The sequence below is a fragment of the Chelonoidis abingdonii genome, chromosome 26 (assembly GCF_003597395.2).
Source record: "Chelonoidis abingdonii isolate Lonesome George chromosome 26, CheloAbing_2.0, whole genome shotgun sequence".
In the NCBI taxonomy this organism is placed as follows: Eukaryota; Metazoa; Chordata; order Testudines; family Testudinidae; genus Chelonoidis; species Chelonoidis abingdonii.
Window position 1 is genome coordinate 12,741,218 of NC_133794.1, and position 12,642 is coordinate 12,753,859.

At 63.7% G+C, this 12,642-nt stretch overlaps 1 protein-coding gene across 1 annotated transcript in view; it reads left to right on the forward strand.

Moving 5' to 3' along the window:
* The window catches only part of TNS2 (tensin 2), a 37,147-nt gene that overhangs the window by 20,788 nt on the left and 3,717 nt on the right, over positions 1 to 12,642 (forward strand). The window contains exons 11-25 of the mRNA XM_075061251.1: positions 693 to 776; positions 917 to 1,029; positions 1,679 to 1,739; positions 1,831 to 1,906; positions 2,469 to 2,598; positions 3,351 to 3,416; positions 3,768 to 3,884; positions 5,507 to 6,937; positions 7,225 to 7,381; positions 7,834 to 8,699; positions 9,235 to 9,363; positions 10,096 to 10,227; positions 10,725 to 10,817; positions 11,260 to 11,337; positions 11,969 to 12,050. Of these exons, the coding sequence (XP_074917352.1) occupies positions 693 to 776; positions 917 to 1,029; positions 1,679 to 1,739; positions 1,831 to 1,906; positions 2,469 to 2,598; positions 3,351 to 3,416; positions 3,768 to 3,884; positions 5,507 to 6,937; positions 7,225 to 7,381; positions 7,834 to 8,699; positions 9,235 to 9,363; positions 10,096 to 10,227; positions 10,725 to 10,817; positions 11,260 to 11,337; positions 11,969 to 12,050 (3,615 nt within the window). The remainder of the gene's footprint in view (positions 1 to 692; positions 777 to 916; positions 1,030 to 1,678; positions 1,740 to 1,830; positions 1,907 to 2,468; positions 2,599 to 3,350; positions 3,417 to 3,767; positions 3,885 to 5,506; positions 6,938 to 7,224; positions 7,382 to 7,833; positions 8,700 to 9,234; positions 9,364 to 10,095; positions 10,228 to 10,724; positions 10,818 to 11,259; positions 11,338 to 11,968; positions 12,051 to 12,642) is intronic.

Below are 12,642 nucleotides of genomic sequence, written 5' to 3' on the forward strand. Positions count from 1 at the left end.
ACCCCCCGCCATGGTTGTTCCCCTTAAAACCCCAGGGCTGTCCCCCCTCCACCCTGTACCCCCAGGCTCTCCCCCGATGCGTGGTCTGTCCCCCCAACCTCCGAAGGACTGTTCCCCTCCCTACTCCACCCATTCACCCCAGCCTACCCCTCCACCCTAGCGTTCCCCCACACCCAGGGCTGTTCCCAGCCCCTCCACAGGCCTCTCCTCGTCTAGCCTGGCTGGCGTTCCCCCCACATTACCTAAAAGCTGTTCCCCCATCACTTCTCCACTCTCCTTCCTTCTTCAAAGCCTACCACGCCTGACACATACAATGGTTGGCCGCCGGCTCTTCCCCGCTACCTCCCGCCCGGCATTGTTCACCCCACTCCAGCCCCACTCCCTCTCCCCCTGACCTGGCTGTTCCCCCCACACCCCAAAGCTGTTCCCCCTCACTCGCACTCCCTCACTCCAGCCTCCCCAGCTATTCCCCCCATACCCCAGGGCTGTTCCCCTCCACTCCCACCTCCTCACTCCAGCCTCACCCTCCGCCCTGGCTGTTCCCCCCACCCCCGAGGGCTGTTCCCCCCACCTTTCTTCTTCTCTCACCCTCCTCTGCTCCCCACTCCCCTCGAGCAGAGTCAGGCCCCGAGCCCAGGGGTTGCTCTGGTGGCCAGAAGCTCCTGCACTGAGCCTTGTCCTCTCCCCCGCAGCGCGGACCAGGCGCTCAGCACCCTGACCATGCGGAAGTTCTGCGAGGACAAAGTGGCCGCGTCCCTGCAGCCATCCCAGAAAAGGTGAGGGGGGGACGAGGGATGGAGGAGGGGGATTTGATGACCATTAAGGGACAGGGGAGGGTTCTCACTGGCTGGCCCCTCCCCCCAGCTCCACTCGGGGGGCAGGACCCTGGGGCTGAGCTGTGCCCCCTGAACCCCAGGTACATCAGTTACTTCAGCGGGCTGCTGTCGGGCACCATCAAGATGAACAGCAACACCCTGTTCCTGCACCACGTCCTCATTCCCGCCATCCCCAACTTCGAGGCCAGTGGAGGTGAGTGCCACAGGACACACGCAGACTCCAGCCCCGGGGTGCCTGCAGACAATCACACATGCAAAATGTGCTGCCCACGCAGGTGTACCAGCCCTTGTGCGCAAAACAAGAACACACCCACGGATGAGCCTGCCATCGTGTGCAGAATGGGCACACTCACACAGGCATGAACCTGCCAGCATCTGCAAAATGAGCACACTCACACATGCACAAATGAGCACGCATGTGTGAACTGGCAGACCTGTGCAAAATGTGTATGTTTGCGTGCACGCCAACCCTACGGTGCGTGCAGGCGAGCCCTCATGAACATGCTGATGTGTGCACACACACTAGCCCATCAGCATGTGCAAAATGGGCACACTCACACATGCAGATTTGCCAGGGAGTGCAAAATGGGCACACTCCCAGGCACAAACCCCCAGGAGTCCCGGGGCGCACACACATCTGAACCGGCCGTGCTCTCCTGGGGGTTCAGGCACACACCCAAAGGGGCCTGCACATATGGGTGTGACATTGCACCCTCGCCAGGGAGGTCCTGAGCCAATCACGAGGGCTCCCTGCCAGACTGGCTCAGCCCTTGGCTGCAGCAGCCTGCCCCCTTACTCTCTGCCCCCTCTCCCTCTCCCTTAACCCGTCCCTCCCGCCCTAGGCTACCAACCCTTCCTGAAGATCTACCAGTCCATGCAGCTCGTCTACACCTCAGGGATCTAGTGAGTATGAGGCGCCTGCTGCATGGGAGCTGCTGGGCCCGGCCCCCAACGCTCTGATCCCAGCCCCGTGTTTCTCTGCCCTCCCTTACAGCAGCATCCCGGGCCCTGGCCCCCAGAAGCTTTGTGTCACCCTGGAGCCAGCCCTGCTGCTGAAAGGGGACGTGATGGTGAGTACAGTCAGCTCCAGGAAGGGGCTTCCCGGGGGGGGCCTCTGCTGGGTAAGGAGTGGGCACAAAGTCCAGAGCCCCCCACTCCCGGGCTCTGAGCCTGGCAGGGAAGGGGACACTAGCAACAGAGCAGGACGACCGGGAGAGCTGGGGCTCTGTTGCCTGCCAGGCAGCTCTGCGAGGCAGACAGTGGGTGTAAGCATGGGCTTGTGCACATCCAGGCTGGGGGGGTGCAAATGGGTGTACACATGGGGGGTGCCAGTGTGCATAAATGGCAGGTGAGTGTGCCCATGTGTGTGTGCATGGGGGTATCAGTGTGCACAATGGGTGTGTATGAGCACGTGTGCACAGGGGTCTGAGGGGGTGTGTGCAAGAGGGGATGTCACTGTGCACAATGGGTGTGTACGAGCGTACCTCTGTGAACAAGGGGCGAGCCACATGTGTGGGTGTGCACAGACATGGGTGTGCATGGGGACCCGTGGATGTCTCCATGGGTTTGCATGTCCCTGGGGGGGCTGGAGGCCCCCGTGTCAGTGCTGACTCTACCTCCCCCACCCCCCAGGTGAAGTGCTACCACAAGCAGACCTGCAGCTCTGACCGGGATGTGGTTTTCCGCGTCCAGTTCCACACGTGCACCATCCACGGAGCCCAGCTCTGGTTCGGGAAGGATGAGCTGGATGAGGCCTGGCAAGGTGAGCAGGACAGGGGGCAGTGCCACGGGCAGCCTCCAAACGGGGCAGGCACCTCCCCGGGGGGCTGACCACTCCCGGTCCTGGGCTGCTCCCAGGGCACCTGCATGCAGCTCAGCACCCCTGTATGCACCTTGTGGTGGTGACCCATCCTGCCCCAGTGCCTGGGACCCCTCTGCTTCCTCTGTCCCTCCATGTACCTGGGATCCCTCTGCACCCCTGCCCCCCAGTGCCTGGGACCCTTCTGTTCCCCCTGGCCCTCTCATACCCAGGACCCCTCTGCTCCTTCTGCCCCCTGGTGCCTGGGACCCCTCTGCTCCCCTTGGTCCTCTGGTACCCAGGACCCCTCTTCTCCCCCTACCACCTCATACATGGGTCTCCCCTGCCCCCTCATATCCAGGAACTCTGGGCTCCCCCTGCCCCCTCGTATCTGGGATTCCTCTGCTCCCCCTACCACCTCATACCTGGGACCCCTCTGCTCCCCCTGCCCCCCAGTGCCTGGGACCCCTCTGTTCCCCCTGGCCCTCTCGTACCCAGGACCCCTCTGCTCTCCCTGCCCCCTCATACCTGGGTCCCCTCCGCTCCCCTGCCCCCACTCGTACCTGGGACCCCCCTGCTCCCCCTGCCCCCTCATACCCGGGACCCCTGTGCTCCCCCCTGCCCCCTTGTGCTGGACCCATCACCCGCTCTTACTGCGTCCTCAGCCAGTAGCTCCTCTGTTCGCGGCTCATTACCCTCTCCTCTCCTCTCCCCAGACGAGCGCTTCCCCTTCGAAGCCAGCGTGGAGTTCATCTTCTCTTCCGGACCCGAGAAGATGAAAGGTGAGGGGCTGGCAGGCCGGGAGTGGGGAGAGTCCCCCTGAGTGGTAGCACCCCCTAAGCCTCCCCCACCCTGCTGCACTGAGCCAAGCTCACCCAGGAATCCCATGCCCCCTGGGCCAAGGTGCTAGGACTTCCTCTTTCCCCCACCAAGCCAGGATCGACACCTCCAAGCCAGAAGTCCCATTGCCCTGAGCCAGGAGACCTCCCCCAGCTGGTGGGAGCCCCCCCAATAGCCAGGTGTCTCCCCCCAGGCTAGACTGCTCTCAACCCAGTCCCTGGCTGAGGGAGCAGCCTACACAGGGTCCATTTCCCAGCTGGAGCCCGTGGCCCTCACCGGTTCTCTCCCCTCAGGCCTGGAGACTTTACGGAACAGCCCAGCTATCACAGTGGATTATAACATCTCCGATCCCATGGTGCGCTGGGACTCCTACGAGAACTTCAACCTCCATCACGAGGACAGCCTGGAAGGTACGTCTGGGCACCAACACAGCCACCCCCAACCACCCGCTCCTTCACGCCACTGGAGCTACTGGCCAGGGCTGTGAGGCCGCTCATACAGAACAATGTGACTACGGGGTTGGGTAGAAATCAGGACACCTGGCTTCTCTTCTCAGCTCAGCCGCTGCCCTGGGGCCTTGGCCAAGCTGCTGCCCCTTGCTCTGCCTCAGTTTCCCCTCCCACCCTTTGTCTGTTCAGACTGTAAAGCAGGAAATGGTTTTCCTGCCCCACAAATATTTTCCAGCGTTTCAAAATTGTTCCTCTCCCAAATCAGGACAAAAAGTCAAAACCTCCAAAAAAATTGTGAACCGAAAAACCAGGGGTAAAAATGTCAGTTTGGGCTGATGGACCCCATGGGTCAATGTTTTGTTTCGATCACTCGGAACTGTTTTGGTTCAATTTTGCCCTTTCTCCCCTCCCTCCCCCCGGAACGTTTTCTTTCAAAATTGTCAAAACTTTTTTCCAGACATGGCTCGAGCCGGGAGATTTGCCATCCCCGCCCTGGCTTCACAAACCGTTTCTGCTAAATCAGCATTTGTCTGATGAATTCCCCCCACACGCCATTTTGTCAGTTAATGCCCGACTGGCTCTAACGGCGATCGCTTTGGGGCCAGCTGCTTGTGGCATATGTACAGCACCTCGCGCTGGGAGAGAAGGGGCGGCAGCAAAACCCACCCCTGAAGCAAGAGCCAGTGTTTGTCTAGGACCTACAGTTTTGTAGAGAGAGATTCCAAACCAAGGGGAGTGAATTGACAAAGGGATTGACGTGAGGGTCTGTGATGGCTCCTCTGATTTGGGGGAGGATTTGAGGGGCTGGGTTGGGGGGGGCAGGACATGAATGTCTTAAGCAACCAGGAGATTTGTGGGAACATAATCGTTCCGGGATATTTGGTCATTGGCAGGAAGGGTTTTTCCTGGGGTCTAGCACCCCCTGCTGGAACGAGTCTAAGTGAATTTCTGAAGTCATGCGTGTGTGTTCGTTAGTACATGTGTGTGTTCATGTCTGTATGTCCCTCTTTGGGTTGTGTCTCTGTATGTGTGTGTGTGTGTGTGTGTAACTTTACGTGTGTGGGGGGAAGGGTCTCTGTGTTCATGAGGTTGTGGGTTTTGGTTTGTGGCTGTCGGAGATTTTCAAAAGTATGAATGGGAGTTAGGATGTGTGTGTGTGTGTGTGTGTCTCCATGTGTGTCCCTGCTGCCCCCTGCTGGAGGGGATGATTCCTGCAGAGTGCGTGAGTGTGTGTGTATGTGTGTGTGTATCCCCTGCTGGAGGGGATGGGACCTGCTCTGTGTGTGTGTGTGTGTGTGTGTGTGTGTGTCCCCGCTGCCCCCTGCTGGAGAGGATGGGACCTGCTCTGCGTGTGTGTATCCCCGCTGCCCCCTGCTGGAGTGGATGAGACTTGCTCTGTGTGTGTGTGTGTGTGTGTGTCTCTCTCTCTCTCTCTCTCTCTCTCTGCTGCCCCCTGCTGGCAGGGACGAATCCCACTCTGCGAGCATGCGCAGGTGCCTGTGGCCGATCACACGCGTTGGCATCCCTGTGCGGTCGGTTCCCGAGCTGACCCTGACGGGGCCCTGCTGTCTGCTCCCCCACAGACATGGCCCACACCCGCGGCCCCCTCGACGGCAGCCTCTACGCCAAGATCAAGAAGAAGCGGAACCTGAGCGGCTTCTCCGGCGGCGGCGGGAGCCCAGCCAGCGCGGACTCCACCCAGCCAGGCAGCCGCTTCCTCTCCGTCAGCAGCGACTCGGGCCACTCCTCCATGCTGGCCGAACCCTCCCCTCCCGCCAAGCTGCTGCCCACGCCAGCCGAGCGGGAGGAGCTGGACAGGCTGCTCGGGGGCTTTGGGGTCAAGGCCAGGCCGGAGACCCCCAAGCAGCAGAGGGGGGCATCCCCGCACCAGGAGCTGGGGGGATGCCCGCACAGCAATGGGGCCCGGGACAGGGAGACGGCCATCTTGGAAGACGACCTGGTGGAGATGAGCCCCTTCGGGCCCCTGGCGTACCCCAGCCGGCGCCCCGGCCTAGCCCGCCACTGCTCCTGCCGCCTGGGCTACCGCTCGCAGAGCTGCCCGGGCACCCACAGCCCCGAGAGGCTGCCCAGCGGCGCCTACTACAGGCCAGAGGGCACCTTGGAGCGCCGGCGGCTGGTCTACAGTAACAATGGAGTCCACCTGCACCCTGCCGAGGGCTACCCCTGCCTGCCACAAGAGGCCGGGCCGGGGGAGAAGCGGCGGGTGTATCGCTCCCTTTCCGAGGGCCTGCAGCCCCTCGCTCACCCCTACGCCTACGAACTGCCCCACAGCCCCAGCAGGCGAGAGGACCTGGCCTACAAGCCACCCAGCTACCGGGAGGTGCTGATCCTGGAGGAGGAGCCCGGGTGCGGCTTGGAGCTGTGCCCATGCCGGGACTGCCAGGAGAAGGCTCACGAGGAAGCTACCCTGCCCCCCACCGCCGCCTTCTACGGCCTGCACCTGGGCAGCCGCGAGCCTGAGGAGTGGGCCCACGAGAGTGCCAAGTCCCCCTTGTCCCGGGCAGGGCACCATGGCCAGCCCGTGCCGTTGCTGATGCCAGCCTCCTACAGCCAGCGCACCCGGGGGCATCACGAGGTGTTTGACTTCGAGCCCACCCACGCCAAGATGCCGGCGCACTTTGGCCACGGCTACCCGGCTCAGCCCATGCCCGGCACCCACCAGAAGGGCCACCAGGGCATGGAGCAGAGCCTGGAGCCCTTCCACTACCGCTATGGCCCCCCCTACCCCGCCCTGCTGCCCCATGGCACCTACGCCTGGAGCCCCCCCGCCCAGTGCCCCCAGCCACCCTTCTACGGCCGGTCCCCGGCCAGGCCCTGCGCCTCCCCACCGGACATGCGGCCATACACGCCAGGCTACCACTCGCCCCCGTCCGGCTCAGCGTCCCCCGTCAGCTCGGCCTACCCAGCCTCCAGGAACCAAAGCTACGAGCCCCAGTCCCCAGAGACAGGCCAGGGCTACCCACACCCGGGGCACCAGGACCGGACACCCGCTGGTGAGTGCCTAATATGGCACCGGCTACTGGGCTAATGGTGGGGACTGGCTAATGGCCCGGGGGTGGGGGGAGGGCTGGTGTGCGGCTAATGGGGGGAGGGGTAGTCTCACCAACAGCCAGGCAGGGGAGGGAGTTGGTAGTGGCTAAAAGGGGATGGTGGGTGGCTAATGGCTGTAGGGAGAGGGGGCTGGTATGTGGCCGATGGGGAGAGGGGGAAATCTGGCTGACAGCCAGGAGGGTGGGAGTCATGGCCTGCCTTTCACTCCAGCTGCTCTCCTCCCCCCTAGAGATGCAGGGCTGTGGGGAGGAGGCGCCCTGGCAAGACGTCCCTGGCTCCCCGCGCCAGCCCCACCGGGAGGCTCATGCCGCCTGCCTCGCGCCCCCTGAGCTGTCGGGCCTGCCAACTCCTCTGCACACCAGCAGTCCGGTGCAGAGCAAAGACAGGTGCGTGCCGCCCCATGTGCAGGGCGGGGGGCGCTTATGGAGTCACCCATGGAACAGAGCTGGACCCAGGGATCCCAGGGTGGGCACAGCAAGGCCCAGCGGCAGAGGGATCCGAGGGCCAGAAACAGTCTCCCCCCCCCCCACACACATACTCAAAGAAGACCAGCTCCCCTGCCAGCCCCCCCACACACCCCTTGATGATGCCCAGGGCACTTCTCCCCCTGCACCAGGTGTCTCAGGGTCAAAGCTCCCAGCCCCAGGCCAGGGGACAGCCGTCCCCACTAGAAACAGCTTCCTAGGTGTCCCCCGGGGAGCCACCAGCCTGTGCCCTGTTGCCCTGGCACAAGCTTCTATCTGCCTCCTGTGGGTTGCAGGTTGTATTGTGCCCGGCCCTCCATGTGTTGGCTGGTGCCTAGGGTGATACTGAGTGTGCCCCCTCTGTGATTCCACAGCCCCGCGATGCCCAAAGGCGGCAACCCGGCTGCCAGCCTGCAGGAGAGCTCGGCGTGCTCCAGCCCCGAGGACACGGCCCCACCCAGCGCCAAGAGGACCCCAGAGATGAGCTCAGCCCTGCCAGGGGCAGCGCCCGGCCCCACGCAGCCCCCTTCTCCGACACAGGCCTGTGCCCATGAAGCCACCTCCAGGGCCCAGGTCAATGGGCCGGCCCCGAGACAGCCCTGTCCCCGAGCCCACAGCCCCGCCAGCCTGCCCCAGGGCACCAGCCTATCCAGGGTGAACCCAGGAGAAGCTCCAAGTCACCTGAATGGCCCCAGCTGCCCAGCTGTCTCCCCTGATTCACCCCCCAGCAATGGGACCCCAGCGCACCTGCTGCCCCCTGGCATGGACAGGTTGGCCCAGCGCAGCCCCCCGGGCACGCCTGTCCACAGCCCGGCCTGTGCCAGCTGCAGAGCGACAGCTACGCTCAGGAACCCAGCCTCCTACAACGGGCACCTGCCCAGTGACAGAGCCGAGCTGGCCCCGGGCACCCTGGCCCGCTGCCCCAATGGCAGCCCCCTCCCGACCTGCAGTGCTCCCCATTGCCCCATTGCCTCCTACAGCCCCTCCGACCTGCAGTGCTCCCCGACCCCTGCCTTCCCCATCGCTACAGCCTACTATCCGGGCAGGGAGAGGAGCCCGCCGCCCCCGGGCTCCCCCAGCCAGGGCCACGCCCGCGATTCGCCGCAGCAGCAGCCGCCGTTGCCCGAGAAGCGCCACACGCCAGCGGCTGGCAACTGGGAAAGGAGCTCGCCCCCAGGACGGGGCACCGGGACGGGCCACCATGTCACCTTCGCGCCCGACACTGCCAGGCCGGACCCAGGTAGGAGATCGGCTCCACTGCGGGGACGGGAGGACGGCGCCAGGGTCCTTCCATAATCTGCCAGCCCAGGGAGTGAGGGTCTGAGCTGCCCCACAGCCAGCGCTCCTGCCCCGCTCCCTACAGCACCACCTACTGGGAGAGGCTGGGCAGACTAGCTGGGAACTCCTGCTATGGCCAGTGCTCCTGCCCGATCCCTACACCGCCCCCTACTGGAAAAGGCTGGGCTGTAAGCCAGGCGCTCCCCCTATGTCCAGCGCTCCTGCCCCGCTCCCTACAGCGCCCCCTGCTGGAAGAGGCTGGGCTGAAAGCCAGGAGCCATTGTGGCAAATGTCACGTCCCGTCCCGCCCCGTCCCGTAGCACATGAAGGAAACTAGCTACGCCACCGGCTAGGGATGGGGCATTTGCTTTCATCCTGTTTTCCCTGGTCCTATGCAAAGCAGCCAGGGAAGAAAATACAAAGCAATGACGAAAGGCGAGAGATCGCCGGTTTAGTTGGTTCCCACTTGAGACGTGAGCATGGTTTTCTTTCACCAGTATCCCCATCCGGCTCACCGGGGGCCCGCTCGTCCCTTTCAGACATGCAGCCGGAGAGCCACAGCAACGTCAAATTTGTCCAGGATACATCCAAGTTTTGGTATAAACCCAACCTGTCCCGGGACCAAGGTACAGTGTGCTGGGGGGCGGGGCTTACCTTGAATCAGTTCACACACACGGGTCGGTTAGAATTTAGCAGCAGCCATTTCATATATGGCCCTCCACTCCAGGCCACGCTCAGCTTCCCGAGGTGGGACTAGAACCCAGAGAGCCAAATCCCACCTGCTCCAATTACTAGACATCACATCCATCAGAATCCAGGAGTCCTGACAGCTGCCACCCCTGCTCCAGCTGCTAGATACCAGTACCTCCCAGAGCTGGGGATAGAACCCAGGAATTCTGACAGCTCCCCCCACCCCCCCCGCTCTAACCACTAGACCCCACTCCCATCCTACAGTTGGGGATAGAACCCAGGAGTCCTGGCTCTCAGCCCCTCCCCCACCTAACTAGTAGGCTGCACATCCCTCCCATGGGGCTAGAGACCCCAACATACAGACCCATCCAGGACAATCTCAGAGCTCAGCTGTCCGGTCACCCCAGTCAGTCTGTGTGGAGGGGCAGCCTGGGACATGGAGCCTGAATTCCATCCCAGCCAGGCAGTTGGCATCGCCAGGGCATTAGCTGAACCCCTGTGGGGCAAGAGGCAGCGTGCCCCCCTCCCCAGAATGGCATCACACCTGCAGCACTGGGTTTGGCTGCTACAGGGCATGGGGAGCCGTGGTCCTCTGCAGGCGTAGGCAGGGGGTGACAGCTGGCACAGGAAGCTCAAACAGGCTCTTTCCCTTCCCCCTCTCCGAGCAGCCATCGCCCTGCTGAAGGACAAGGAGCCCGGCTGCTTCCTCATCCGTGACAGCAACTCCTTCCAAGGTGCCTACGGGCTGGCTCTCAAAGTGGCGACTCCCCCGGCCAACTGCCTCACCCTCCCTTCGAAAGGTAAGACCACACCCAGGCAGTCACCGTCCGGGGCGCTCAGACAGCCCCGGCTGAGCCATGCGGCAGGAACCGATCACCATTACCCCAGGTTGTAGGTGGGGAAACGGAGGCACAGAGCGGGGCAGGAATCTACTCAATGAGCCTGTGCCAGAGCTGGGAAGAGAACCCAGGAGTCCTGGCTCCCGGTTGCCCCGCCCCAGCTCTAGCCACTAGACCCTGTTCCCATCCGAGAGCCAGGAACAGAACCCAGGGGTCATGACTGCCTGTTCCCCTGCCCCAGCTCTAGCCACTAGACCCTGTTCCCATCCCAGAGCGAGGAACAGAACCCAGGGGTCCTGGCTGCCAGCCCCCTCCCCTGCTTTACTAGCCCTTCCATTGCCCTTTGGAAGCTGGTGCTCATCCCATTGCCAGGGCGCTCCCAGCCCCACTGGCACCAAGGAGGGGCTCGGGGTGGGGGGCTGGCGAGGGTCTCTCACCTGGCTGAGTCCCTGCCCCAGGTGACCCCATGGAGCAGCTGGTGCGTCATTTCCTGATCGAGACGGGCCCCAAGGGGGTGAAGATCAAGGGCTGCCAGAACGAACCCTATTTTGGTGAGTGATGGGGGGTGGGGGACCCCACTCCTGTCCATCAACTCCGCAGCCCTTGGTTACCTGCCCTTGGCATGTCGCCCACAGAGCGATCGGCACCCACAGCAGGGGGCATCGTGCCACCCCAGCCTGTCCCAAGCATGGAGCTTTACCTTGGGTCTCCTGTGAAGAAGCCAGCTCATCCCTTACCCCTCCTCTTGGGGCTTCCTCCCCCCCACCCTCCAAGGGGGAGCCTGGGGTGCACTGGCGGGGGGGAGAGGCAGCAGGCTGGACCTGCTTCGGGGTCTTGGAGTGGGTGAAAGCAGAAGGATACCAGAGCTGGGGCTTTGGGTAGCAAAGGGCATCGAGGAAGGGGGCCAGGGCGGGTGCACGGGGAAGAGGGTTGTGTGGGGGCAGCTGGTTGTGGGCTGGGGCAGGGGAAGCTGACTGTGCGTGTGCCCTACAGGAAGCCTGCCCGCCCTGGTCTCGCAGCACTCCATCACCCCTATCTCTCTGCCCTGCAAGCTCCGGATCCCCAGCAGAGGTACTACCCAGGGGAGGGGGCACCCCCAGCCCAAGCTTCCGGGACCTCTCAGCCGCTGGGGCCCGCGGCGATGGACCCATCTGCCACTGCTGCAGATCATGGGCTGCACACAGCCACTCTGGCACCCGGGGAGGGGGCAGCACCCTCCATGCACCCCTCTGCCAGAATAGAGGGAGGCCCTGCCCTGACTGCGCTCTCCCACAAGAGGGTGCTACCCGCAGTTTGAATCCCGCATTCATCCCTCTGCCCGGGCCCTGCTGTGGGGTGGTGGGGGATGCACTGGGGCCCCCGGCGGTTCCCAGCTGCTTGGACAAGGCCCCAGGCTCTGTGAAGGCAGCACACAGATCCCTCCCAAACATGGGCTTGCTTTGCATGCCAGATCCCCCACCCCCACACTGACACGAACTCAGGTCGCACAGACATGTGAACCCAGGAGTCCTGGGCCCCAGGGTGTGCCCCTGGCAGAGCTGGGAATGGAACCCAGGAGTCCTAACTCCCAGCACTCGTCCCTCCCCCTGCTCTAACCACTAGCCCCACATGCCCCTCCCAGCGCTGGGAATGGAACCCAGGAGTCCTGGTTGCTTGCTGCAGCCACTAGCCCATGCTGCCTCAGCATCCCTCTCTTGCTCAGATCCCATGGAGGAGACCCCGGATGTGGCCATCCCCACCAACGTGAGCACAGCGGCTGATTTGCTGAAGCAGGGAGCAGGTAGGTTGGGTGGGCCGAGCAGGGTGGGCAGTCCCAGCACTCCCTTGGGGCTGGAGCCAGCTGCGGTGGCACGGGGGCAGTAGGGATCTCATGGGTAGTTGGGGGGTCCTGGGAGACGCCCACCCACTAGCCACTCAGCACAGAGCCAGCCCAGGAGGGGACAGGGGCACCATACAGCGGGCCAGGCCCAGCCTCATGCCCACCCACCCTGGAAGCACAGGGCGACCTGGATGGGAGATCCGGACTGAGCTGGGAGGTCCTTCCCTTGGGGTCTGCAGAGGGGGACCTGAGAGGGGGGTCACAGAGAGTTGGGGGTGGGGGTTGGGGCCAGCTGGNGCTGGGTCTGGCGTAGACAGGGGCTCCCTCCAGCTAGCGCTCCTGCCCCGCTCCCCACAGCGCCCCCTGCTGGGAGAGGCTGGGTCTGGCGTAGACAGGGGCTCCCTCCAGCTAGCGCTCCTGCCCCGCTCCCCACAGCGCCCCCTGCTGGGAGAGGCTGGGTCTGGCGTAGACAGGGGCTCCCTCCAGCTAGCGCTCCTGCCCCGCTCCCCACAGCGCCCCCTGCTGGGAGAGGCTGGGTCTGGCGTAGACAGGGGCTC